General features: G+C 45.3%; 1 protein-coding gene across 3 annotated transcripts in view; it reads right to left on the bottom strand.

Annotated features, from left to right (window-relative positions):
* LOC139230016 (MOB kinase activator 2-like) overlaps positions 1–24,764 on the bottom strand; it is a 71,107-nt gene that overhangs the window by 22,400 nt on the left and 23,943 nt on the right. For 2 of the 3 annotated variants that reach the window (XR_011587877.1, XM_070861739.1), the window contains exons 2-3: positions 6,419–6,582; positions 1,901–1,994 (exon numbers count right to left, since the gene is read on the bottom strand). Coding sequence is in view for 2 of the 3 variants with exons in the window: in XM_070861739.1 (XP_070717840.1) it covers positions 1,901–1,994; positions 6,419–6,582 (258 nt within the window). In the remaining variant the exon portion in view is untranslated. Of the gene's footprint in view, positions 1–1,900; positions 1,995–5,962; positions 6,003–6,418; positions 6,583–24,764 lie in introns of those variants that run through there. The other variant, XM_070861740.1, reaches the window with a different exon arrangement.

Raw genomic sequence — 24,764 nt, forward strand, 5'->3', positions numbered from 1 at the left:
AACTCTGAAGAACATCGCAGCGAGCCTAATGCTGTCCTGACACCAACAAAAGCATATTTAGGAACACAGAAACAGGAGGCGGCTATTTGGCCCCTCGACCATCCTATTGGATCACAGCTGATCTGTCCCTCAACTCCATTTACCTTCATTTGTTCCAAATTGCTTAGCTAATAGAAATCTATTGATCTTAGTCTTGAAAATTTCTATCAGCCCAGCATCCAGCATCTTTTGAGGAAGCAAGGATTTCCACTAACCTTTGCGTGGAAAAAGTGCTTCCTGATTCCACTCCTAAATCGTCTCTCGCTCTAATCTTAAGGTACAATTCGGTGATTCCTGCGGGTTAGTTATCAGAAATGGCAACTGTGGCTTATTCATCCCTTTCGAGCCCAGCAGTACAGAGGCCAACGTCAGAACCCAAACCATTGTCCATCGAGATCAACATACCACGTATCAAACGGGGGGAACCTATCGTGGCTTATGTTGCATGGTGCCGCATGGTGCTTTTTGGCTCCAAGCCACTGGGGGAGCTCCACATGCTATTAGGTAAGCGGGGTGACAAGGACACTGGCACAGCGCTAACTATCAAAACGGTGACCATTAGGAATAGGACAGGTGAAAAAACACTAACGTGTGCTCCACTGACCATACTATCAACCAGGTTAACATAACATCATGATTATTCTTGCAGGAGTGTTCGAACTCTTGATGGTAATGGTGTTGCGTCATCATCATCAGGCACTAACTGCAAAACTGTAGTTTGCTGTGGTTGGAGAATGCTCCATGTATACATGTCAATGATTTTTTTAAAATCAGCTTTAGAATGCATTTTTGGGCTGCTTTGATTTGCTGGTTGCCCCGTGTCCCAACTCGCACCAAGTCCTGCTCACCCATCACCCCCTGTACTCGCTGACCTACATTAGCTTCCAGTTAAGCAATGTCTCGATTTCAAAATTCACATCCTTATTTTCAAATCCCTCCAGGGCCTCGCCCCTCCCTATCTCTGTAATCTCCTTCAGCCTCACAACCCCCCCCACCCCAGATATCTCCACTCATCTTATTCTGCCCTCCTGAGATTCCCTGACTGTAATCGTTCAACCATTGATGGCCGTGCCTTCTGTTGCCTAGGCTCCAAGCTCTGGAACTCTCTGCCTAAACCTCTCCGCCTCTCTTTCCTCCTTCAAGACGCGCCGTAAGACATACATCTTTGACCAAGCTTTTGGTCACCAGCGCTAATTTCTACTTGTGCGGCTCGGTGTCAAATCTTTAGCGCATAATACTCCTGTGAAGTGCCTCGGGACGTTTCACTAGGTTAAAGGCGCTATATAAATACAAGTTATTGTTGTTGGTTGGACAGCAACACTGCCTGAGATAGGGACAGATTGCCTGCCACATCACTGGAGAAGATGAAATTATTATTTTTTTGGTTATTAGGGAGATGATGTTCATTCTTTCTCCCCCTTCACCTTACTTGGATTTGCCTGAACCAACTAGAGCCAAAAAAGGCAGTGGATTGACCCCCCCATGCTGCTCTGCAGTGCCACCATTTCAACAGTAAAATCCAAGGAACTGGGTGCTGTTCTCAGCGTTTTCATCCAGCCCAGACCAATGGAACAAGGGTCTCTGCCTGGCAAGCTGCAAGTGAGTTAACAGCCTCAACCTTATCAACTGGTTTTCCCTTCAATGCTCCTTCTCGATCTGTAGGAATGGGCCGAACTCCACATATTGCTTCTTGCACTCTGTGGAGCTGTGTGTTAATGCTCTGCATTAGCTGTTAATTACACCTTAAATGTAACTTTTCAGTGAATTATATCTCTGTAGGGAGTAGTTCCACTTAAAAGTAAACTTAAGTACACACTTAAATCCGTTGCACACAATTCTTTAGCGAGTGAAAAGTACTTACGTATTACACGCATTCATCACTGGACAGGTCTCTGCTGTGCAGAACTCGGAGATGGCGCTGTACTGCAGGTTTATATGGTTGAAGAATGTCATCGCTATCCAAACAAAAGTAATTAGGAACAACGTGTGAGGCACAGGGTTACAATCAAAATTAATTCTTGTAACAACAAGGCTCTGCTCTATTTTCTCCCTCTCAATGACAGCTCCCATATCTGGACCATAGCACTAACATCTATTGATATATTGAAGAGCTGGAAAGTGGGATTAGACCGAACAGCTCTTTTTCTGCCAGCACAGACACGATGGGATGAACGGCCTCCTTCTGTGCCGCAAATGTCTATGATTCTATGACAATAAAGAATAATAATGGATACCCAAGAGTTACTTACACACTAGAATCAAATCAAAGAATTCTGATGGTTTTTAGATCTATTATTTCTCCATATGTCACACATTATTCTACGTCAGTGAGTAATCTGCTCCAAGGGCTCTTTCCAAGAACTCTCAATTTCTGACAGGCCAGCCCCAGATGCCTCGTCCCTCTGTTTTCCCTTCCTCCTTGTAGGGAAGTATCTTGCCTCCATTTATGAGCTCCCCCCTTCCCAACAGCTTACCTGCAATAAAAAGCTAACCACATATAAAACTAGTCAGAAAGCCGGATCCCTCCTCTCCGTGAGATCGGTCTCTCGCATCAGGTTGTGTCAGTATTTCAAATCTTCCCTGCCCTCACCACCATCCCCCCCACCCTGCATATAAATAACCTTCTCAAGGTGCTGGCTCTTTTTGGAATATGATTAATAAGAACATAAGAAATAGTAGCAGGAGTAGGCCATACAGCCCCTCGAGCTTGCTCCGTCATTTAATACGATCATGGCTGATCCAATCATGGACTCGGGTCCACTTCCCTGCCTGCTCCCCATAACCCCTTATTCCCTTATCGCTTAAGAAACTATCTATCTCAGTCTTAAATTTATTCAATGTCCCAACTTCCAAAGCTCTCTGACTTCCACAGATTTACAATCCTCAGAAGAAATTTCTCCTCATCTCTGTTTTAAATGGGCAGCCCCTTATTCTAAGATAATGCCCCCTATTTCGAGTCTCCCCCATCAGTGGAAACATCCTCTCTGCATCCACCTTGTCAAGACCCCTCATAATCTTATACGTTTCGATAAGATCACCTTTCATTCTTCTGAATTCCAACGAGCAGAGGCCCAACCTACTCAACCGTTCCTCATAAGTCAACCCCCTCATCCCCGGAATCAATCTAGTGAACCTTCTCTGAACTGCCTTCATGGGCACCAGCAGCCCTTAGTACCTCATTCAATGCGTGAGCCTAGCGTGCCTGCAGGCTATTCAACTGTGGAGGAAGTCACAGCCAACTGCATATCGTCCTCTCCCAAAGTCCAGCAGGGATCACTGGATAGCTGAATTTTCCTCTTCCGAATGCAAAGGTGCTGAGGCCAACTGTTGGTAAACCTACCATTGACCAGGCTGACATCAGCTAACTTTGCACAAGCTGGGAATCAGCTCCTGGTCTGAATGGCTCAGTACCACACCTTGCAGTGCACTTATACCCTGTAAACCATCCAAGGAGCACAAGGCCAATTGTCATACATTAATATCTTTCCGGTCTCCGTAAAGGTGCTCAAAGTCCGTAGAGAGATTTACAATCCTACTGACAACTCGACCAATGCAGCCTACTGGAAATTAATTTGAATGATGGTGTTGCAGTCAAGAAAGAAGCACAACAGGTCTTTAATGAGAGTGTTCACGATGGTACAAAGCAACAGAATGGGAAATCAATACTGTAGTTTAATGGCTTCACTGCCTGGAGGAGGAAGCGGGAGAGTTTCCAGTTCAGTTCTTGATTAGTGCCCCATCATTGAGGAAAGAATGCATTACCAGCACAGATTACATAAGAAACAGGTTATACGTTTACTGAGCCCTCCAGGGACTCGCAGTCAAGGCCACTGATTTGTGGTTTACGCAGAAAGAAAGGTGCAAGCGTAGAATGTGATGCTCAAAACTCCTGCAACACCCCCTATTTAGCAAAAACAAGATGTGCCTCATTCAGCCCCCATAAAGCAGCGTCCTGCTCACCACAAGTGTATATGGGCTGTAATAAGCAAGGAAAGGAAGATATTGCTTGTGAGAAAGAAAACGATAAGGAAGTGAAAGGGTAAAAATAAAAAAAAGTCTGTGAACACTGCACGCCATTCAGCATCTAAAACAGATTTCCTATCAGCTGAAGGCTGTACTCCCAAACCATTAACCTGCCAGATGCTGACAGACATGATGTGTATTGCAAGCATTTCGGTTTCAATTTTTTGAATTCGATCTCTGTATTTCATTTCATCATGATGATAAAGGGACCCACAAGTAGTATGGAAGAACAATTTGCTGAGATGACACTTTCTCAGTGTTTAACGCCCGTGATATTTTGGTACAAATAGCTGGTGTACTTTTACAGGGTAAAAAGTGGATTGAAAGTACTTTAACAGTAAAGGGTGTCACAGCTTGGCACAGCTAGTAACACTGTTGCTGGAGTCGGAAAGGTATGGGCTCAAGCCCCACTCCTGCACATAATCCAGTCGGACACTTTAACATAAAAACATTAGGAGCAAGAACAAGCCATTCAGCCCCTCGAGCCGGCTCCATCATTCAATGAGACCATGGCTGATCTTCTACCTTAGCTCCACTTTATTGCACTATCCCCATATCCCTTGATTCCCATAATATCCAAAAGTCTATCAATCTCTGTCTTGAATATACTCAACAACTGAGCCTCCACAGCTCTCTGGGGTAGAGAATTCCAAAGATTCACCACCCTCTGAGTGAAGAGGTTTCTCCTCATCTCGATCCCTTATTCTGAGACTGTGACCCCTGGTTCTAGACTCCCCAGCCAAGGGGAAACATCCTCCCTGCATCTATCCTGTCAAGCCCTGTAAGAATTTTGTATGTTTCTTCTAAACTCTATTTATAGGCCTAGTCTGTTCAATCTCTCCTCATAGGACAATCCCCCCATCCCAGGAATCAGTCTGGTGAACCTTCACTGCACTCCCTCTATGGCAAGTACATCCTTCCTTAGGTAAGGAGACCAAAACTGTGCACACTACTCCAGGTGCGGTCTCACCAGGGCCAGTTGGTGCAGGACTGAGGAAGGACTACAATGTCAGAGGTGACAACCTTCAGTGGAGACATTTAAGCAAGGCCCGATCACCTAGCTTGTGGGCATTAAAGATCCCATGGCAGTGTTCAAAGAACAGCAGACAGTGTCCTGGATAACAGTGCTCCCTTAACCAGCAACACTAAAACAAAGTAATGGTTACTCATTTCTTTGCTGTTTGTGGGATCTTCCCATGTGCACAATGTTTGCTACATTTGCCCATATAATAGAGACTTTAAAGTAATTGTAGCTGAGAAGTAATTGACTGTGTGCAAAGCACTTTGGGTATTTTAGAGAGATGTGAAAAGTGTACAAATGATTTCGGTCTCATCCCCTCCCCGTCAGAATCTTCCTCATCTCTCTTTATTTGACCAAATACTATCAATAATTCTTCCAACCTTCTTGCACCCCTAAGCTACAAATACATCAGCAAGTGAGATTGTTAACTAGTACTGAATGTAATTTTTAATCTATACATTTCTCCTCCTTCTCCTTTAGAGCTTTCTATACCAAGCACCATTTCTTGGACAAAAGGAAGAGAACCAACTGACATTCTCCCAGACCTTTGCAAATGACCTCCCTCAGAGAGCCACTGGGAGAGATACAAGTGCAGCCTACAAGATGATTGGCTCACCAATTCTAATTCCACCACCACCTCCCCCTTGGGAAATGGCTAGCCTTTGCCTGGACAAAACTCAGAACTCATTGGGCCGGATTTTTAGCAGGTTTGCGACCGGGTTCGCACCGCGGCGACCCTCGGGTGCCTGTATGCGGCGGCGCTTCCAAGTACCGCCGGGGAGAGGTGCACCAACATGCAATGACGCGGTTTGCGTTTGCGTGGTACTTTCAGCACTCTCCCGACCCGTACACCGCGCCCAGAATAGAGACAGGTCAAACCTGTTGGTGCAGCCCTGCCAGCAGCGGTAAGCATGAAAACCTGCAAAAAAGGTAAGTTAAAGTTAATATTTTTTTTTCAGTGATTCAATAGATAAGGGTCTTGTAAATGTTTTTCGGAATTAAAAAAAAATAGACCCCCCCCCCCAGGCATCTCTCGCAGCGCTCCCGGCCCTGGACTAAAGTTGCCGAAACTCGCGGATTGCGCCATGAATAGTCGTGCAACGATTCCTTTACCAACGTGAAGGTCCAAAGTTCGGCCTAAAAACGGTAGTGCAACGTAAACGCTAATTTTGACGTATCGTTACCATTTTCGCCGAAAACCCGGCCCATTGTATGGAAAATTGGAGGAGAATAAACACCAAAGCCTATCAAACATTACCCCTGAAGCACCAACTCACGGTGTCACCATACCATTCTCTTGCCGCTAACCTTTAGCTTACTGTTGAGTCTACTCACTGTTATTGGCCAACCATTCATTCTGGTCGATTTCACTGGGCAAGGTCACAAGCATGGGCAAATCGGCATCAGAAACCCGGGCCACGGTGTACTCAGCATCCAGATACAATTTCTTCTCTTCCGTCGAAGGCAATTTATCATCTGGCTTTGATTTTGCAGTCTTCCTGAGAGAGAGAGAGAGAGAGAGAGAAAGAAAAAGAAAAACGATAAATAAAATCAGAACTAGGTTGCAAGTATTGTAGCATAAAACAAGTTCCTTTTAATTGTAGGTACAAGTCAGGGATGTTCTCTGTTATTCTAGTCTACCACCATTAGTACATTCCATTCAGTTTAATATCAAACTACTGCACTACAGAGAGCACCACCTCATTAATAGTGTATATAAGCAGCCACCAGCAGTGGTACGAGAGTTTGATGGTCAGATAAGTATTGTGTGCAACAGGACTCTAATCCATTTCTTATTTATACTGTAACATAATATAAACCAAAGTCCATCAAACATTTGGAACATTCGTCCCATACCTTCAGAGACTCTAACAGCCCTCTCTCACTCCTCGACAGGATTCAAGAATACTGATTTTTCTCTTGCATGCCCCCTCCCAACATCTTCCGCCCTTCCTTATCGCTTCAAAACAATTTATCTATGCTCCTCTGACTATATTCCCATGTTCCTCCCAAGCTGCATAATGAACCACCTTAAACATTTTCCCTCTCCTCAGCGTGTTAAAAATAAGACTCGTTACTCCATCTCTTACTCTAACTCGTTCTTTCCCAGCTTCTGAAAACAGTGGCACTGCCCCCCCCTTGGTCTTTCCAATTTCCTACAACCTACTGGCTTATAAAGCTCAATCATGACATCCCATAAACCATCACTGAATGCTTGAATAAAAACAGAAAATGTTGGAAATACCAGCAGGTCAGGCAACATCTGTTGAGAGAGAAAGAGTGGTAACGTTTCAGGTCTGTGACCTTTCGTCTGAATGTTATATTCTATCTTTTTTACTCCTGGTGTCCAACTCTATGGGCCTTCACTTTGGAGTCTCAAGAACAAAAATCGTGAATTTTTTTTTCCCTGAACGGTTTACAAAGCTGGGGCACCATGTGATTTCTCTAACTGCCACACGGCATACTTATCTGCAAACTCGCCCATGGCCACAAACTCTCTCTCTCTCTCATTAGGCGATGCTTCTCTCCTCCATTTTATTTGAATTGACTTGAATCTCGCTGTTCCGCCTCTAGTCCCGGTTACTAACTGCCAGGGTCGCCCTGGAGTCTCCAGGAATGAAAAACTAATGCCCAGCGCACTGCTGCAAGCAACCCAGGAGAAATATTATAGCAGCAATTTAATTTTTTTTTAATTCTCTGATTATTAGTAATAAAAATATTTGGGATGGGGAGAAAGGCTGACTGACGGTCAAAAATCATCTAGTCGGGTAATGAAAAGTCTATTCGCTTTCTGACTGGCATGGAAAGGTGACTATAGGTGTCAGCCGTGGTTCAGTGGGCAGCACACTCGCCTCTGCATCAGAAGGTTGTGGGTTCAAGCCCCACTCCAAGGACTGGAGCACAAAACCCTAGGCTGACACTGCAGTGCAGTGCTGAGGGAACGCTGCACTGTTGGGGGTGCTGTTTTTCAGATGAGGCATAAACCGAGGCCCCGTCTGCTCTCTCAGGTGGACGTAAAAGATCCTGCGGCACTATTTCGAAGAAAAGCAAGGGAGTTATCCCCGGTGTCCTGGGGCTAATATTTATCCTTCAATCAACATAACAAAAACAGATTCTCCGGTCATTATCACATTGCTGTTTGTGGGAGCTTGCTGTGCGCAAGTTGGCTGCTGCGTTTCCCACATTACAACAGTGACTACACTCGAAAAGTACTTCATTGGCTGAAAGTGCTTTGAGACGTCAGTTGGTTGTGAAAGGCGCTCAAGAAATGCAGGTAGGAATGTGCGGCGGGGCAGTTGGAGACAGTAGGCCATGTGATGACACCTCCAGGAACATGTCCAATCAGAGCTGAGAACCCTACCAGCCGCTGCCTTGTCCAGTTCCCTTCTGTAGTCACTTTCCTACTTATGATTATTACAATTCTCTATCATGGTCTGTGCCTCCTCACTCATCTCTCCCTTGCAATAATGCATCCCTGACACAAGGAGATTACACATAAACAGAACCAAACTTTCCATGCAGTTTAAATGACTCACATTGGACACCTTTCACCGCACAGCATTCCAACTCCAAAAGAAAACAAACACAGGAGAAAACATCAAATTCTGAAAACGAAGCAATTTTTTTTGAAACACAAGAATATAAACTAAATAAGTAATCATCTGAAAACAATGTGGGTGAAATTGGGAGCTGAGTATTGAAGCCACGTCAGTTTTCCGTGGAGCTCATGCACCGGTGCTCCCACATGCAGCAGCACAAGAAATGCACTTTAAAGGATAGCTGATTCTGGCCGTTTCTATGCACTTCAGTACACAAGGTCATTACAGCAGCAGCAGAAGTCTTGCCCACTCTACCACTCAGGAAATGACTTGTGCTGTGTGAGTTTGAGGTGGGGTCGGGAGAAGAGGGAAATCAAAAGCGAAGGTTACAATGTTTTAACACATTACAATCTATTTTTAAGAGTCTTGTTCAGCACACCTGAAAATGACACAATGTCACAGATGCAAAGCATGTAACACCCGACAGGCTTAAATAAAACCGCAACAAAGAACACCCAAACAGGTAGGGATATCATCAATAAATGAGCACCAACTAGTTACGAAATACACCAATTGAGCATCAGCCAGCTACCAATAAAACAATTAGCAGGGAGAAGAGCAGAATAATGAAATCTGTAAAAAATACATCTTTTTTCAAAATCCCTTCAGGCACCATCTTGATTTGTCAGCACTCCTAAGTTACCAAAAATAATACATGAAAAGTTACGTAATTATTATTATGCTATCACTGTATCAGCTCTCAGCTACCCTGAATGAAGAGGCCCATCTAGCTAGCAGACGTCAACTCCCAGAATTCACTGGCTTGTGGTTTCCAACTCCCAGAATGCATCCATAACTGCTCTTATTCAGGGTCAAATGACCATCAACACATTGTAGAGCTGTGGGGCAGGGGAGCGGCATGATTTTAATAAGTCTAGCAGGATTGTACATTCACAGAATGTGCCGACCAGGACTTGCTGTTTGCAAGCCCTGTGTATTCACCCCGCTGCCAATCCGGTGATGTAGAAAGACTGACGAATTTAAACCCAGGGAAACAATTATGAGCTTGATGCTAGACACCATCCAGGACAAAACAGTTTGCATGATTGGCACCCAATCCACCACCTTAAAAATCCGCTTCCTCCACCATCAGTGTACCGTGGCTGCAGTGTGTCCGGCAGCAAGTCACGAAGGCTTCTTAAACAGTACCAAACCAGAGCTCCACTCCCTGGAGGGACAAGGGTAACAAGTGTGTGGGATACCATAAACCTAAAAGATCTCCCTACAAGTAACACACCATCCCAAATTGGACATATATCGCCGTTCTTTCATTGTCACTGGGTCAAGATCCTAGCACTCCCCCTTCCCCCCCGCCCCCAACAGCACTGTGGGAGTACCTGTACCACACGGACTGCAGTGGTTCAAGGCGATGACTCACCACCAACTTCTCAAGGGAAATTAGTGATGGGCAATAAATTCTGGCAATGCCCATAACCTCAGAATGAGCTTTTTTAAACATTTGACAGACAACTAGCTATACACAATAAATAATAATGGAAACATCTTATACAAAACTGATCACCAGCCTTTGCTTCTAGCCTGGGCTCAAGCATCTCCACCTGCCTCAGCCCTAGGATGTTGCTGCTCCCAGCTCCAAGAAAATAGGAAACCAAACCCATTCCATCAATTTCAACTGAGGTCTCGCGTATTGCTCCATCCATATGTCAACTCGCGCTTTGTCCGACTGTTGCGATTCCTGACTCAGTCTTGCACTTCTCACCTGGCTGCTCAGTTCCCTATGCTCCATTTCCCATCCAACTGCATAGTTTCCTGATCTGTAACCCCGTCTACTTGTGAGCAACACCACCACCAACGTGAATTTATATATCGCTTAAAAGTAGTGAAACATCGCAAGGCGCTTCACAGGAGTATTGAGATTTTTCTTTTTAATTTGACACCGAGCTGCACAAGTAGAAATTAGGGCAGGAAGATTGGTCAAAGAAAAGAGGAAAGAGAGACGGAGAGGTTTAGGGAGGGAGTTCCAGAGCTTGGGGCCCAGGCAACAGAAGGCACAGCCACCAATGGTTGAGCGATTATAATCAGGGATGCTCAAAAGGACAGAATTAGAGGAGCGCAGACATCTCGGGGGGTTGTGGGGCTGGAGGAGATTACAGAGATAGGGAGGGGCAAGGCCATGGAGGGATTTGAAAATAAGGATGAGAATTTTGAAATCGAGGCGCTGCTTAACCGGGAGCCAATGTAGGTCAGCGAGCACAGGGGTGATGGGTGAGCGGGATTTGGTACGAGTGAGGTCACGGGCAACTGAGTTTTGGATCACCTCTAGTTTACGTAGGGTAGAACGTGGGAGGCCAGGAATGCGTTGGAATAGTCAAGTCTGGAGGTAACAAAGGAATGGAGATCTGATCAGTTTTTTTATAAAGTGAGGCAGCAATTAAAATGTGATGACTAGGTTTATCAACTTGGACTGTTTGGAGCCATGCCTATTATCTCTCCACTCCCAAATGACCAATCCCTTTAATTGGCAGTTATTGCTATTTCCTGTGCTGTCATCTTCTCTGGAAACATATCGATGTCACTGCGAGAAAACAACTTATTTTGAGAATCGAATGCTAAATTGATTTAGAGAGAGAGGAGAAAGAAACAAAAAATGAGAAAAAGGGGAGATTAAAAAAAGGACAAACGAGAAAAAAGAAAGAGCGCGCAAACAAGTGCATGCAGGCACAAGCAAGAGGAAAGAAAGAAAAAAGGTCAGATACCGTGAAAAGATTGTTTTCAGCTCTATAACACGGAGTGTGCAGAATTCCTTGGGGCTGCTGCTGCCATTCGAGTTCAGGCTTGCTGCATTCCACGATTAATTATTGCTGTTTGACTCTCAACCCCTCTTTTGTCTACTCCACTGCTTGCTTACTGTCAGTTATTAGACAGCACCTGGCCCAAACCCGCCTCAGTGACCGCAAACTACCTCCGGCAAAGGGATTTACTGACTACCCAGAGGGTTAGGGAATTTTGTAGAAATCACATAAAAGGCGTCTCTTTTGCATCTTCCAAAGATCTCCACCTTGAGGGAATTTGGCAGTTTTGATAGTAAGGAATGAGCCCTTCTATGTTTTTACAAGTCATTCCAAACCATTTGTCACTGAATATTGAAAATGCAAGACACTGTTCCACAGATGGGGAAGTTAACCGTCACAATAGCTGGTTATAATGTGGAGAGCTACAGTTTAAAAAAAAATTAATTTTCTTTTACTCGCCTCTTCTCCATTGAAGATGATGACGTAATGGAACATGGGCTCTGAGGGGGTAAATCCCTTTGCCCGAGGTGGTTTGTGGCCAGTGAGGCGGGTTTGGGCTAGGTTCTGTCTAATAACTGGCAGCAAGCAAGTAGACGAACAAAGGGCCGAGAGTCAAACAGCAACACCCAGTGGCCATTCCTTATATGCGGACCCAAACACTTGAGAATTGGCAAGCTATTTAACTGCGGGGGGGGGGGGGGGGCGGCATCACAGTGAGGCTCTGTCTTATTTCCAGGGCTTACTCGATTGTGAGGAGTAGGAACCTTGGAGGAGTTTGCTCCTAACTCAGAATGTTGAGGGGGCCAATTGTATCCCGACCACCACTACGAATGTAATCAAATTGTAGAGCTTTTTGGTCTGAAGGGCAGATTAACACCAGTGTTAAAACAGCGCAAGGGGGAACAAGACGAGTGGCTGTATGAGAGCATTGATTCGAAGTTCTATCCTATGCCGACTCTTGCAATTTTGCTTATTTCAGCAATTCTGAAGCTAATATGAAGTATGTATGCCTGTAGATCATTTTAAAGCATTGAGACACAATTTAAAAAAAAATGGTCTCTGGTAAGCCTTACGCTGAACTGAATCCAGTCTGAAGGGATCAATATGTGCATTAAGGACCAGTTGTGGCCAACAGCTCATAACTAGTTTCCCCTCATTATGTCATCAGAAATCACTGGTTCCACAGCGAGTAGCTGCACCATGCAGGTCAGAAATGCCAGTCTGTGCCCAGTTAGCTGATTTCAGTCAGGGTGATGGTAATGACATTACAATTAGCTGCCGTGTCGCTGGGCTGGGAAGGGGAGAGTTAGCCAGGGTTCCTGCTCCTGATCTCTGTCCAGCAACCCTGTGCTGAAGGTGTGCCTTTATAGACATCAGGTGTGGACAGGATGATCTTCAGCAGTGATGGCCAAAGTAGATTGTGGACACTCACTGCCAAGACCTGCACATTAATAATGGCCACACGGCCACGAAGATATCGAGGGGTAGATTTTGGTCTGGGCCTAAAAATCACCAGGAATTGGCTCTCGGGCCTCACTTACACATTCGAGGAAAGCTGGAGGCAGATGTTGCACCTGCACAGATAATTCGAACCATGGGAAATATCTATTTTGGGCAGTCTGCCTTGCCAGCGGTTGTCCGGGTATGTTCCAAGAGGGAGGCTGGAGCGGATAACGGGGGCGGGGGAGGGGTGGTGATTGCAAGGACTATGGGCATGAGAAATAGAAGCAAGAGCATGCCAAACAGAACCCCCCTGCCTGCTTTATGTCCGAAAAACAGGTACAACGCACATTATTTTCTATTCCCAAGTGTCTGTACCTAGAAAATCTTTCAGAAAAGAAAGGGAAAAGAATTGGGTAAGCAAATTAAAAGTCAAAAATAAACTACCAGGAAAAAAAAGTGAAGAGTCCGATTTTTTTGTAACTTTTTGTTTAAGTGATCTCTAATTATTTAGAGGAGACAACACATAAGCTGGGCTGGCTGAAGTATGCTATGAAGCAACAATACATTGGAGGAGGGAGACTGATGTAAACTAGTTTGAGAATTTCTCAAAATAGCTGGACTGTAAGAGGTACATATTCAAGCCTGTGTTACTCTTTATAACTTATATGTAGCTAAATTATGGGCTGTCGTCACCAGTATTTCAGAAAAGAAGGTGGTCGGTGGGTGCGTGAAATCTTCAAAATATGCCCTCCTAAACTGTGGAGAATTTACCAATACGACAATTAGAGATTCTCTTAATCCAAATGCAGGTTTTAAGATTATTTCGAACTGTATAACACTAGGGTGACATACTGGTGATTATGGATGTTGGGGACAATTTAAGATGATGAGAACATCGCAGACAAGGCACATCGCACAATGTACATTGCCTTTTTCCTACATGTTAGATAGGCTTAGCAGCACTGGGTAACATTTGGGAATATAGGGTGGTTTCGGACATTTGTCTCTTGCCTCTGGCAGGTTCCTGTAACTTAAAATAAAGTAGTGCAGGTTGAACCTCCCTTATCCAGAATCCCTTATCCAGAACCACCCCTCACCCAGAACCATTTCCAGCCATCGGGTGGCGCATGTGCAGAGCTCCAACATGAACAAATTGAAGTCCTTCCTCGCTGCCGACTCCCGCAATCGCTGGCCTCACCCCCCCCCCCCCCGCCCCATGATCTCTCTGTCGCACTCTCAGCCCCAAGCCAGCCAGCCCCAATATCCCTTTGCTCAGTACCTGTACCATCCAATTTTACGTGACCACCCATCGTCCAGAAAAATCCCTTATCCAGAACAGGCCAGGTCCCGGATTCCGGATAAGGGAGGTTCAAACTGTATTGTACTGCACGATTTGAAATGCACTCATATTGGGGATTATATACTCCACACTTTTTGGGTTAACAGCCCAGATGAAATACTTTATATGTAACACGCTTGAGGGGTTCAGTCTATGTTGTAAAGCGGGAGAATGTATCACAGCCTCAAACACAATCCCCACAATTTTTTAAATACTGTGCAGTTTGAGAGCTGGCATTACCATTTTTTTTATTTACTACCATCATTACCATCGTGGGAGGAACAAAATCTGGGTGTGCCCGAGATGCTTTAAACTAATTGCCGATTAGGAAATTGATCCCGGCAACTATGGTGAAGGACGCAAATACCACGCAACACAAGCGAACAAGAAGAAAGGAAATCACATGGAACTTTTCACCCAAAGTAGAACAACATTGTTGAATAAGTTACCAGGGAAGGCCATTGCAGCAGATAACATGGAGAAAGTTAGATGAGTTCTGGAGAGCAAAGGGATTGACAAATCTTGTGAGATGGCAGGTAGATGGGACTGATCCCTGAAATAATAATGGGCTTATTGGGCCCAATGGCTTTTCCCATTTCTTATGTACTGTCCTTACTATATTACACGGCCAAAAAGTTTAATTGAGCTACCCAATACGAGAAGAGGGTTTTGCAGAATAATGCTCCAGTTTTAGAGTAAGAGAAACATGCATGTTTACATTACGTTGAAGTATCAAATTAATTCAGCTATACGAGAGTATGCGGCCACCCATTAGACTTGGCAACATTTTTAAAGTACACAGGCTACTGTTTAATAAAATTCTTGTTAAAATGTTACTTACATCAAAAAGATTTGGCAAAGTTATTCACTATCTACTGCCCCTGCCCTTTGTAAACCTGTAATTTTACTAAAAATCCATGACACCAAACAGAGCAACAAAACAAAGGAGAGGCTCTGGTCAACTTCCTGCACATCTCAAATTAACATTCAATATCACACAGCGTAGCAGCAGAAAGGAAGGACTGTGTGCAATATGAAACAGTAGCCCACAAAACTATATGGCATGCTTCAAAATGTTCCAATTAGTAGCTATTTTTCCAGTTGCTCCGCCAACTCAAGTTAGTAAATATGGAGTGTACCTGAACCGCACAGACCAGGTGGTCTCCAGTTCCATCGCCACTCTGAGTTGGACTGATTTCAACCGGGGGAGCAATGTGGATCCTACAACTGGCCTCAACATTTCTGCACTAGGAACAGGATATCTGGCTGGGGCTTCCACTCCTAATCCCTATCCAGTCATCGCTGCTGAAAACTCTGGTAATTGGACATTAGGTGAGGATAGGACGAGGCTCGGCTGCAATGCCCAGATAGTTGAATGGCGCGACTATACTTGCTTTCTAGGCTCATAACTGAAGAGTGGTTCAATGCCCATTGGATCTGTATCCTCCCAGGAATGCCTGCTTTCAGGAGAGCAGGGAGAAAACTGGACTAGTAAAAGGAGAAGAGCCTAAATAAACTTAGGATGTGCAAAGAAACAGCCGCAAATCCATTTGCGAACAGAAGCTGTGGATCTCGAGACAGGTTATATAGCTGAACATTTTTTATTTTAAACAATACAGTCCCCTCCACTCCTGAAAATTTCATTGTGCCAGTATTTTCCCAAGTGCCCACTTTCATTATCCTTGAACGTGACTATCAAAAGACTGGTCAGCCCAATTTAGCTCTCATCTGACATCCATTTACATCCACTTTTGGCACTAGTCAGGAACAGAAACCCCAGCCGAGTAAAATAACTTGCTGCTTGAACAAACTGTACTCAGGTGGCTGAAAGTCTGAAATGCTCAGTGAGACGGTGCACGCACCTGGTGTCACCATTACTGCATCAGTGAGTACAGTCAGCACGCCTGAACGATGTGGTCGGCTGTTTGGATAGTTAACCGTTTCAAAATATCTGCAGCAAACACAACCCAGACCATTTAACGCAGGTTCACTTATCATCCCTTCCAACAATACTCCAGTTCCAACAACATTTTCAACAGATTATCCCCAAATTACAATTTATATTCAGCATTTTATGGTTAGATGACCAGAAACTGACTTTCTCCACCCCCTCATTTTAGTTCCCTTTTGCTAGCAGTTAACAATAACTGAAAAGGGAAGCTGAGAATACAAAGAATTTATACTTCAAATGACTGAGATTTCAAATTAGGAGACTGTAATACAGAAATCTTGGGGGTGGGGGTAGAAATTTAGATTCCCAAGGATCTGCTGTCTGATTCAAAGTTTGCAACAGCGTGCTCCAGTGCCATTCTTCCTTTCAATCCAGCTGTACACTCCCTGGAACAATTCCTTCATTCCGATTTTTATTTTCTTACCTTTTCTTGTATCCCAGTGCCTTCCCTACAGCCTGTAGGACCATCCTGCACTGCTCCAGGGCCCTCCCCGTTATTTCACTCAACCGCCAGATTGCAGGAAATTGACACAAACCAAAAAACCCACCCTACACAATAGGCCTGTGCAAAGTGTCCCCCCCTCTAACACAGCAAGCCAAAGCCACTCTGCAAACTAGTTTGACTGCATTTGATGTGCTATAGGACTGGCTCCCCAGGCTCACTCCACAGAGAGCCAATCGGAACGCAGGCTGTTGCTGCTGCCACGACAACACAAAGACCTCAGGGAGCGTCTGCAAAGTAGTTGAACCCAACACAAAGGAGTCATCCTGGTCTCCTCAGGGACTCGATGCAAAGAAAGTGAACCAATACAGAGCTATTAACGTGTCACTGAGACACACTCCTCTCTCACGTTATAAGATCGAGGGCTGCCACCTGACTTATTTAATACATTGGTACCAATACATGAGGACAGAATAAATTGCACTTAAACCAATATATTTTAATGTTGCGTTATAAAGAAAGACTTGGATTTATATAGCGCCTTTCACGATCATCAATGAAGTACTTTTTGAAGTTATAATGTGGGAAACGCGGCAGCCAATTTGCGCACAGCAAGCACCCACAAACAACAATGTGATAGTGACCAGATACTCTGTTTTCTTGATTGAGGGATAAATATTGGCCAGGACACCGAGGATAACTCCCCTGCTCTTCTTCGAAATAGTGCCACGGGATCTTTTACATTCACTTGAGAGAGCAGACAGGACCTCGGTTTAACGTCTCATCTGAAAGACGGCACCTCCGTCAGTGCGGCGCTCCCTCAGCACTGCACTGGGAGTGTCAGAGGCGAGTGCACTACCCACTGAGCCACAGCTGACACTTGTGTGTTATTCTTAATTCAAATTGCTCGCACCATTACCAAGAACAATAGATTTCTCCCTCCAGTACTTTATCCTATATAACTCAAAGTAACCTCCAGTTTGGGAGGGCAGGGTCTATAATTGCAGCGGTGGGTGTTAAAATACCTACACCATGGCTGTTTGGACATTTAACATGCCTATTATACAAGGCTAAAACCAGAACATCTCAAAATCTTCAAGAACCATTTTCCTGGAGCACAAATAATGATCTACCGTGAGTCAACAAGAACTCTTCACTATGCTGCAGGATTTGTCTCAAAGGTTAGGCAACCAACACCCAGGGGTCACTCTTACACGTTATGCAAGGACAGAAGTACATTAGATGTTCGGAGGTGGTTCTTTTCCCAGAGAATAGAGGGTCTGTGGAACAGTTTGCTAGTCCGTGCAGTGAACGCTGACTTGCTGAATTCCTTTAGCGAGAGCTGGGCCTATTTCTGACCTGGACAGAGATCACCTCGTACAACAATAATGACTTGTAGTTATATAGTTCCTTTAATGTAGTGAAACGTCCCAAGGCGCTTCACAGGAGTATTTTGAGATAAAAAATCTTACACCGAGCCGCACAAGTAGAAATTAGCACAGGAGAAATAGGAGGAGTAGGCCATACGGACCTTTGAGCCTGCTCCGCCATTTATATGATCATGGCCGATCCTATCATGGTCCACTTCCCTGCCCGCTCTCCATAACCCCTTATAAGAAGCCTTATAAGAAGACCCCTTTTTAAGGAGGAAGGAGGGGTAGAGAGGCGGAGAGGTTTATGCAGGGAGTTCCAGAGCTTGGGGACTAGGCAACAGAAGGCACGGCCACCAATGGTTGAGCGATTATAATCAGGGATGCTCAAGAGGGCAGAATTAGAGGAGCGCAGACGTCTCTGAGGCTGTGCGATTGGAGAAGATTACAGAGATAGGGAGGGGCTAGGCCAGAAAGGGATTTGAAAATAAGGATAAGAATTTTAAAATTAAGACATTGGTTCCCGTTAATCAATGTATGTCAGCGAGCACAGGGGTGATAGGTGAGCTATGACGGAGTTCCGCCTCTGAATGTGCGCAGACGCAAGCGTCGTCTGCATATTGTAGCTCAACGACAGAGGATGGGACGGTCTTGCATCTGGCCTGGAAGCGACAAAGGTTGAACAGGTTCCCACTATAGTTTAGTTCCACTCCAGCGGGGAGCTTGTTGAGTGTGAGGTGGAGCATTGCAGCGAGGAAGATCGAGAAGCGGGTTGGCATGATGACGCAGCCCTGCTTGACCCCGGTCCGGACATGGATTGGGTCTGTGGTGGATCCGTTGGTCAGGATCACAGCTTGCATATCGTCGTGGAGCAGGCGGAGGATGGCGACAAACCTTTAGGGGCAGACGAAACGGAGAAGGACGCTCCATAGCGCCTCGCGGTTAACAGTGTCAAAGGCCTTTGTAAGGTCAAAGGCGGCCATGTACAAGGGTTGGTGCTGTTCCCTGCATTTCTCTTGAAGTTGTCGCGCCATAAAGATCATGTCCGTTGTACCCCGTAGTGGACAGGCCCTGGATAACGTGGACCACTTTCCATACCTCGGGAGTCTATTATCAGCAAGAGCAGACATTGACGACAAGGTTTAACACCACCTCCAGTGCGCCAGCGCAGCCTTCGGCCGCCTGAGGAAGAGACTGTTCGAAGGTCAGGCCCTCAAATCTGGCACCAAGCATATGGTCTACAGGGCTGTAGTGATACCCTCCTGTATTACTCAGAGATGTGGACCGTATACAGTAGACACCCCAAATCACTGGAGAAATACCACCAGCGTCGTCTCCGGAAGATCCTGCAAGTCCCCTGGGAGGACAGATGCACCAATGTTAGTGGCCTCGATCAGGCCAACATTCCCAGCATCGAAGCACTGACAACAATCGACCAGTCCGTTGGGCGGGCCACATTGTTCGCATGCCTGACACAAGACTCCCAAAGCAAGCGCTTTACTCGGCAAGTGAGCCCCAAGTGGGCAGAGGAAACGTTTCAAGGACACCTTCAAAGCCTCCTTGATAAAATGCAACATCCCCACTGACACCTGGGAGTCCCCGGCCAAAGACCGCCCTAAGTGGAGGAAGAGCATCCGGGAGGGCGCTGAGCACCTCGAGTCTCGTCGCCGAGAGCATACAGAAAACAAGCGGAAGGAGCGTGCGGCAAACCAGACTTCCCACGCACCCTTCAACGAGTCTGTGTGACAGAGACTGTGATTCCCTTATTGAACTGTTCAGTCACCTGAGAACTCATTTTTAGAGTGGAAGCAAGTCTTCCTCAATTTCGAGAGACTGCCGATGATGAGATCCTGTACCAGAATACACAACATTCTGACAAGAGTCTCCACCTGAAACATTAAGTTGCCTTTTCTCTTTTCAGTCACTTTCAGACCGGCTGTGTGTTTCCAGCGTGGTCTTTTTGAGGTTCTTGATGAATTATTTTTTTGTTACTGGGGATGAGGCGGAAAAGAGTCGGTTAATAGCAAGAACTTAATAGCACCGAGATTACATTTTCCTTGATCGATTCAGAACATTAATTTTTTTAGTAATCCACGGCGCTGGGTCACCTCGACACATTGTTTAGTCATTGTATATCCAGGTTACTGTAAATGTTGTTCAGCCTCAGGAGCTGGAATTGATCCATCCAGGTACAAGGAGAACTGAATGCATGATGCACTGTATTCAGTAGGCAGTGGCTCTGCTTATGATGTTCCCTCCTTCCCCCTTCGAGGGACTGATGATAATGATGATGGGTGAGCGGGACTTGGTGTGAGTTAATACATGGGCAGCTGGTAGGCACAAGAGGTAGGTATCTTGTAACATTAATCAGGGCCAGGGTGGACTAGTTTTGATCGCTTAAAGGGGTTGGGGAGGAATTTTCCAACTTTTTTCTCCTTAATTGGCCTGGGTTTATAATGTGTTTTTCTTTTAGCACTCCCAGGTGATTACAAGGCTCTGGATGGGGTGGGGAGTGTATGCATTGTGATGCACTGGGCACCACAACTGTATGGGACGGGCTGGATACACCAGTAAGTCTTTCCTTGTCTGTAATTTTTCATATGTAAATATGCTGCACAACTCGTCTTTGAGACAACTTGTGCACAGCCCTTGTAGATATGCTGGGGATTCAATATGTCCAGTCTCTTTCTCCAGTGAGAGAAGGCAAGGGAATGCTCGTAAGAGGAAGGGCTTCCCAAAAATTCACGAACAAATGGAAAGTATCTCTGCACTATGGCATAATTGAATCCAAATTGGATTGACAATATTGGAGCTTTGCTGAGAGTAATGTCAAGGAAGTCATTGCTAATTGTGGCTCTCTACAATAGTGAGTAACAGCAGTTTAGATAGATAAAATACTCAGGTAATCATTTAGTCAGTTGCTATATCCTTGCTTGCGGTCACCATGATGACTAAGGAAAGAATAGGGAGAAAGGGGTTTCTGTTCACTGTGTTTATCAATGATTTGGATGAAGTCCTTTGACACTGTCAACCGTGATGATCTATGGAGCGTCCTCCTTCGTTTCAGATGCCCCCAAAAGTTTGTCAACATGTTTCGCCTGCTTCATGACGACATGCAGGCCGTGATCCTTACCAACGGATCCATTACAGACCCAATTCACGTCCAGACCGGGGTCAAACAGGGCTGCGTCATCGCTCCAACCCTCTTCTCAATCTTCCTCGCCACCATGCTCCACCTCACAATCAACAAGCTCTCCGCTGGAGTGGAACTAAACTACAGAACCAGTGGGAAGCTGTTCAACCTACGCCGCCTCCAGGCCAGGTCCAAGATCACCCCAACCTCTGTCGTTGAGCTGCAGTACGCAGAGGCTGAACTACGCTTAACATCCATAAGACAAAGGTCCGCCACCAGCCTGTCCCCGCCGCACAGCACTGCCTTTCAATCATCAAGATTCACGGCGCGGCCCTAGACAACGTGGACCATTTCCTATATCTCGGGAGCCTCCTATCAACAAAGGCAGACATTGATGCGGAGATTCAACATCGCCTCCAGCGCACCAGTGCAGCCTTCAGCCATCTGAGGAAAAGAGTGTTTGAAGACCAGGCCCTCAAATCTATTACCAAGCTCATGGTCTACAGGGCTGTAGTAATACCCGACTTCCGGTATGGATCTGAGGCATGGACGATGTATAGAAGACACTTCAAGTCGCTGGAGATATCACCAACTATGTCGCCGCAAGATCCTGCAAATCCCCTGGGAGGACAGGTGCACCAACATCAGTGTCCTCGTCCAAGCTAACTTCCCCAGCATTGAAGCACTGACTACACTTGATCAGTTTCGCTGGGCAGGCCACATAGTTCGCATGCCAGACACGAGACTCCCTAAGTGAATGCGTTATGCGGAGCTCCTTCATAGTAAACGAGCCAAAGGTGGGCATCGGAAGCGTTACAAGGACACCCTCAAAGCCTCACTGGTAAAGTGCGACATTCACCACTGACACTTGGGAGACCCTGGCCGAAGACCGCCCGAGGTGGAGAAAGTGCATCCGGGAGGGCGTTGAGTCTCAACGCCGAGAGCATGAAGAGGTCAAGCGCAGACAGCGGAAGAAGCGCGCGGCAAACCAGCCCCACCCACCCCTTCCCTCGATGAATGTCTGTCCCACCTGTAACAGGGTCTGTGGCTTTCGTATTGGACTGTTCAGCCACCAGAGAACTCACTATAGAAGTGGAAGCAAGTCTTCCTCGATTCCGAGGGACTGCCTATGATGATGGAGAAAAGAGACTTGCATTTATACGACCAACGGACGTCCCAAAGCGCTTTACAACCAATGACGTACTTTTGGAGTGTAGTCACTGTTGCAATGTGGGAAACGTGTCAGCCAATTTGAGCAAACAGCAATGTGATAATGACCAAATATGTTTTTTTGATATGTTGATTGAGGGATAAATATTGGCTAGGACACCGGGGAAAGCACCCCTTCAAAATAGTGTCGGGGATCTTTTGTCTCATCCGAAAGACGGCACCTCCGACAGTGCAGCACTCCCTCAGCACTGCGTGTCAGCTTAGATTTTTGGGGGGCTCAAGTCCCTGGAGTGGGGCTTGAAACCACAACCATCTGACTCAGAGACACAGCTGACACAGAGGGAGGGAGTTGTGTCAAAAATTGCAGAGGATACCAAAGTAGGAGGTATAGTTCATTCTTTACAGGATCAAAGGAAACAGCAAAGTGATAGCGATAAGGTGGGGAGTGGGCTAAACAATGTGGCAGCTGGAATTAAACGCTAGTAAATGTGAGGTGATGCATTTTGCTTAAAAGAAAACAGCAGTAATTATACTCTGAACAGAAGTAGGCTTGATGCTGTTGAAGAGCAGAGGGATGTAGGGATACAGGTTTACAGGACAGTAAAAGCAGCAAAGGTTGTAAAAAAAGCAAATGGAATGTGTGGCCTTATCACAAGAGGAATAGAACATAAAAGCCAAATGTAATGATCAGCCTATACAAAACCTGAATAAAGACTTCAGTCAAAGTAGTGTGTGGAGTATTGGATTCCACACTTACAGTAAGGATATTGAGGCTTTACAGAGGGTACAACCGAGATTCACAAGAATCCTGCCTGTATGAGGAATTACAAATATGAAGAAAGACTTGAAAAAAATTGTGGCTTGTGTTAGAATGCTGCAGATTATGGGGTGATTTGAAAGAAGTGTTCAAAAAGAAACAAGTATAGATAGAAGCAGACTGTTTCCAGTAGTTGAAGAGCCACAAATACAAGATTAAATGCAAGAAATTTAGCACAGAGGGCAAGAGGAAATTGTTTTAAACAAGGGTGTTGAGAGCAATCGTGGGATTTGTGGGTGAAGCAGAAACAATTTCAACGTTGAAGATTAGATTGGATAGGCGGATGAAGGAAAAGGGGGTGAAGGGATATGGGTGATATGAACAAATTGTTCCAAGGAAGATAAATGCCAACATGTTGCAGCTTCCCTGTATGTATAGCATGTGCAAAGAGCAGTTAGCAACAATGCCTTTTATTTCCTAAGGAGTCGAGGGTTATGGGGTGCGGGCAGGGAAGTGGAGTTGAGTCCATGATCAGATCAACCATGATCTTATTGAATGGCGGAGCAGGCTCGAGGGGCCATATGGCTTACTCCTGCCCCTATTTTTTTATGTTCTAAGATGGATTACACTTTTCTAACTCCTGGCAATATCATCTCAAGTCGGCCCATCATCCCTTGTGTCTCTCGAATCTCTCCTGTCTTCCACCCTATCACAGACCTTCCCTTTTGTTCTTTCCTCCCCTCCCTCTTTCAGTGCTCCTTCAGAATCTGTTCATTCGCAAGTTCTGATGAAGGGTCATCGACCTGAAACATTAACTCTGTTTCTCTCTCCACAGATGCTGCCTGACCCGCTGAGATTTCCAGCATTTTCTGTTTTATTTCAGCCATGGTCGTATTAAATGGCGGAGCAGGCTCGAGGAGCCAAATGGCCTACTCCTGCTCCTATTTCTTATGTTCTTATGTTAACTTATTATTTCTTAGATTCTACGGTTATCTAACAAGTCTTTGCTGCTGCTTTTAACAGCTCAGATTTTGTTTCAAAAACACAGAATGTCCCAATCTTCATTACATGGCTACATCTTTGATATTCCAGACAAAACAAACAATTTTGCACGAGACTTCATCCTCGATTACAGATTACAGACTGCAAACTTCAAACCAAACAACGATTGCACAAACTCTGGGCACGTCAGGGCTTCATACAAACATGTCACCAGGCAAAAACAATATCTGGGAGCCCCTGAAGTGCTTGGGACATTTTTCTGAATCATTTGAAGGACATTGATTGTAAGATAGAAATTTTAAAAAAGAACTGAATCAAAACACAAAAAGGCACAGCGTCTTTGGCAGGATCTGCCATGGAGTGCGATTCAAAACCAGATACAAGCCAACAATTTATTTGCTATTTTTTTTTTTAAATAACGTTAATTCATTCTCATCGTAAATCACCTCTGCTGTTTCAAAGTCAGGCCCCAGCATAGAGCTGCTCCGTCCTCTTCAATTATAACAGTCTCATTCCAGACAAGTGTGCATTTAAGTTGTTGCGGGAGTCTGCCCATTTAGGGGACATCGCTAAACATCAATCTCATGGCACCTTGTCACTGCTGTAATGTGAGAAACACACCAACTTGCGCACAGCAAGCTCCCACAAACAGCAAGTGCTAATGACCAGATAATCTATTTCTGTTATGTTGATTGAGGGATAAATATTGGCCAGGACACCCG

The sequence above is a fragment of the Pristiophorus japonicus genome, chromosome 19 (genome assembly GCF_044704955.1).
Source record: "Pristiophorus japonicus isolate sPriJap1 chromosome 19, sPriJap1.hap1, whole genome shotgun sequence".
Taxonomy (NCBI): Eukaryota; Metazoa; Chordata; class Chondrichthyes; family Pristiophoridae; genus Pristiophorus; species Pristiophorus japonicus.